Source organism: Saccostrea cucullata, unplaced genomic scaffold, assembly GCF_032062105.1.
Source record: "Saccostrea cucullata isolate Sc308-1 unplaced genomic scaffold, CSIRO_AGI_Scuc_v1 ctg1965, whole genome shotgun sequence".
Lineage (NCBI taxonomy): Eukaryota > Metazoa > Mollusca > Bivalvia > Ostreida > Ostreidae > Saccostrea > Saccostrea cuccullata.
The window spans coordinates 73,732-77,999 of record NW_026937037.1 but is presented as its reverse complement, the minus strand read 5'-3'; the positions used below and the strand labels follow the sequence as shown (position 1 = coordinate 77,999).

The 4,268-nt window shown below is 36.5% G+C and overlaps 1 protein-coding gene across 1 annotated transcript; it reads right to left on the bottom strand.

The window, feature by feature from the left end:
* Positions 1-1,291: 1,291 nt before the first annotated feature.
* On the bottom strand, positions 1,292-3,735 carry LOC134247088 (macrophage-expressed gene 1 protein-like). Its single transcript, XM_062729425.1, has one exon. It carries the CDS (start codon positions 3,694-3,696, stop codon positions 1,594-1,596), a length of 2,103 nt encoding a protein of 700 aa, XP_062585409.1. The 5' UTR covers positions 3,697-3,735; the 3' UTR covers positions 1,292-1,593.
* Positions 3,736-4,268: the final 533 nt, after the last annotated feature.

Here is a 4,268-nt window from a genome sequence, read left to right as displayed (position 1 = left end):
TGTTCACCCAACTAAGCTAAAACCTTTTTAGGGTTAATAGGTGTGTAGTGTAGGTGTGCGGAACGAAGGTCATTTTGCGCGCATTCGCATGCACGTGCGTGCGCGTGAAATGAGTGAAGTGACAGATATATTTAAAATAGCCATAACATTTTTAATGAAATGTTTTGAAACTGATTATATAAGGATATATTGATAGTGTAGATACTATGACAATGTCAAATTAGCACGAACTCACGCGCATGCATGTGCACTTCACTCTGATTGGCTGAAACAAAAATCTCGATATCTTTTCTGTTTTTTGACGAAATGCTTTGAAATTTTGAAAATAGTCATGCCTTAGGATATGCTACAATTTGATATAGACTAATTTTCATGAAAACATGCGCATGCACGTGCGCTTAAATCTGATTGGCTGAAACTTTAAATGGCTATATCTCTTTTATTTTTTGACGAAATGCATTGAAATTTAAAACATAGTCATGCATTAGGATATCCTGCAATATGATTTACAAAAAAATTCAAGAAATCACGCGCATGCACGTGTGCTGCAATCTGATTGGCTGAAACTTTAAACGGCTATATCTCCTTTGTTTTTTGACGAAATGCTTTGAAATTTTAAACATAGTCATGCATTAGGATATACAACAGTATGATATATAAAAATTTTCACGAAAACACGCGCATGCACGTGCGCTACAATCTGATTGGCTAAAAGTTTAAATGGCTATAACTTCCTTGATTTTCAACCAAACATGATAGGATTCAGAGCATAGATAGATATTATAGACTCCTACAAAAAGGTATGGTTATCATGCACATGCATGCACGTGCACTTCGCTCTGATTGGTTGAAACAGAAATCTCAATATCTTTTTTGCTTTTTAACGAAATGCTTTGATATTTAAAACATAGTCATGCATTAGGATATCCTATAATTTAATAAATAATAATGTTCATGAAATCACGCGCATACATGTGCGCTGTAATCTGATTGGCTTAAACTTTAAATTGTCATAAGTCCCTTGGTAATCAACCAAACATGATGGAATATAGAACGGAGATAGACATAAGGGACTCCTACAAAAATGTATGGTCATCATGCACATGCATGCACGTGAATAGAGTTCGTCTTATTTAATGAAGCTTACAGGGACTAAGACACCAAAAGGGAGTTGGGGAGCGTTTGGGGAAGATCTGTAACGGTTCCCGTTACAATTAGCCCTAGTTTAATTTGAAATCTGCAGGTCGGTGAATTTTATTCCTCAAAAAATATTTTAGTTGTTACAGTAGTAAAATCATGACAATGTCACAAAGCGTGATTAAGAGTTCATACTAACATGAAGCATTTCTAATCATTCATTGCACTAATGGTGCGCAATTTTAAATTTTGCAATAAGTAAGTTATCTTATCATACATAATGTCATTGGTAGCAGGTTAAAACGGAGAATCATTAAAACATATTGCTCTCTAAAACTACAAAACCTTACGTCGAGCAATTACCATTGAATCAGTGCATGTTTGTTCAAAATTCTCAAAAATTCCAAAGTTTCGTTTTTAAAGCAAAAAGCAAACTTATCAAATCGTAAAAGAAAATCAATTAAAACTCTCATAGATTTTTCTTTGTTTCTGATTTCGTCGAACAGCTATAATAATTCCTAACACCAGGCAAATAGCAGTTGTAAGGCCAACTGAGAGACCTGCAATGGCACCTTTAGACATTCCTGAATCATCATTTTCACTGACTACGTGATTATTGGAGAATTTCTTCATCAAGGCATGCATCTCTGTTGGTGCAGAATTCAAAGTTGTCCAAGTGGATTCATCAGGCTCTTTGCTATTCGTTTCGGGATTTATAAGTTGGGTCCAGGATTCCGAATCATGGGAAATGATATAGTTTGCTCTCTCTGTTAAACTCTCTGCTGGGATACCAATAAACGGTGGAAGTTGAACTGTAGGAAATTTTAGTTCCGACATTTGACCAGTCCTTACACAGAACTGTAGTTCACAGTTGTTGTCAATGGTGGCTAAGTGGTTACTGAAACCTTTAGGACAAGATTTTGTATATTTACTGTCAACCAAAGGGTTACCATGTTGACAACTGAAGAAACCACCAAATGGCACGGAAGACTTGGCGCCAAGTTCATAATCATCACTGATGCAGACATGGACATTAGAGGCAATCTTCAATGGATTGTAGTACTGCGGGCATGATTTTGATTGAGTTACAAAATTACTGGTTCTGTCTGAGTAGAGGCCTCCAAAGAGAAATCCGCTGTTTTCCTGAACGGGTGTGTTTGGTTTTGCACGACACCAATATGATGTGTATGTTGCAGAGCCATAATAAGACTTATCGTGACAACACTTGAAAAAGATCCAGCATTTATGACACGTGTGCTCGTGTTGAGCTTTATGTGTTTTTCCTTCATAAAGAAGAACTGCATCAAATCCTTCCGGACATTGAAAGTTCTGTGTTTGAGGATTTCTTACAGTAATGTTCAGTTTGTCACACAAGTTTTCGTTATTCATTAATCCTCCCTGGAACTGACATGTTTGATAAATCCCACCAAAGCTAAGGTTCGTTAGAGGTGCATGGCAGGTACCATCATCCAGATTTGAAATCTTGCTGAAGTTTGGGGCGTCTGGATCGGTGCATCCTGGGTACGTGTTATGGAGGAAGTAGGACGAGATTGCAGTTCGAACACTCTGGACGACTTCTTCAACTAGACTTTCAGATAGTTCAGGAAGTGAAGTTGTAGAGATGACATAATCAAGAGGAAATCCATTTCTATCAACTGCAACCAAATCATTTCCAATAGTGGGTGTCCATTTACTAAGTGTGAAATTTTCAGGACTCATTGGTGGTCCGCCGTATGTTCTTATATCTGCGTTTTTAACACTTTTCATGTATTTCTCGATGGCAGTTTTTGAGTGTGTGTACTGCGTTTTCATATTTACATTTCCGATTCCAAAGGAGACACTTGCTGCAAAACTTATCTTTACTTTATCAACCTCTTTGTCTGCACGTAGAGAGGAGTCGACCTGATCCACTTTGACAATAGAAGCACCAGCATCAACACTTGTAAGGACGTGGGTGCCAAAATCTCGAACTAAGAGTTCACTTTCATATCTTGTCGACAGTTTTCGATTATGTTGAATATGATTGGCTATTTTCAGAAGACGTTTACGAAATGATCGATCAAGTTGTATGTCGGGAAGAACTTTAGCGTTATACCGGACGAATCGTGCTTGGACTTTTGTAGTAAATGATTTATCCTCAAGCTGATGCTTTTTAATGTGTTCATATTCAGTTGACAAACTTGCAGCAATTTTTACTCCTGCGATACTAGCTGAACCACCAATATTTATAGAAAATGCTGTGTCTGACTTATATTGAGACCAGTGGTCATATACCTTCGAGAAGATATTCAATTGACTTGTCTTGATAGGAATAGCTACCACAGCGTCTGGAATAAGGTATTTTCTGTCCTCGGTTGTTTTGCACTTTGAATAGTTAAAATTGACAACTACTCCTCGATTCTCATTTACAAGATTATCCCAACCAAATCCAGGCAGGACTTCAAACATAAAATTCCGATCTCCATTCTCGATATTGCAAGCCCGCGGGTCACCAAAGCTGTAATTCTGCAAGGCTTCAGTAGAATAGAATAAAAAGGCCACAGCGCATAAAGTCAACATTTCCCTCTAAGTGTTGGATCCAGACTGTTAAGCTTTAGGAAGTATCGGGATATACAAGGAAAGAATAGCTTTTGGTTAATCTTAGCCTCCCTGACACAAGGAAGTCTTTGTCGTGCTAATCTATTGCTTGTTTTTCTTCCATTTGATACGGAAATGATGATATCGTTATTTTTCAATTTATGACAGGACTGCTTGTTTAAAAACAAATATTTTTGTTGGCAACATATTAAGATGAGCTTAACAAAAAATCTTTCCATTTGATAAGAAATATGCTAAGTGAATATATCAATACCAAAGGAGTTTGCTTATCACTTGAAAATTTGTTAATTGATAATTCGGACAAATGGAAGCAGTACTTTTACAATCTGTCCAATTGAAATGATTTTCCATGCTATGAAAAATTGAGAAACTTATCCTTAACAATCTTCCTTTTCAAGTTTAAGGCAATTTGTTGATAACGAATCTGGATACCAAGAAATTTAGGAAATATTAAATTATTTTGAAAATCCTCTTTTTCTTCCTTAACAGTTGTCTACAAAATATGGGGTATATTTTTTTAAATGGTGGTTTAA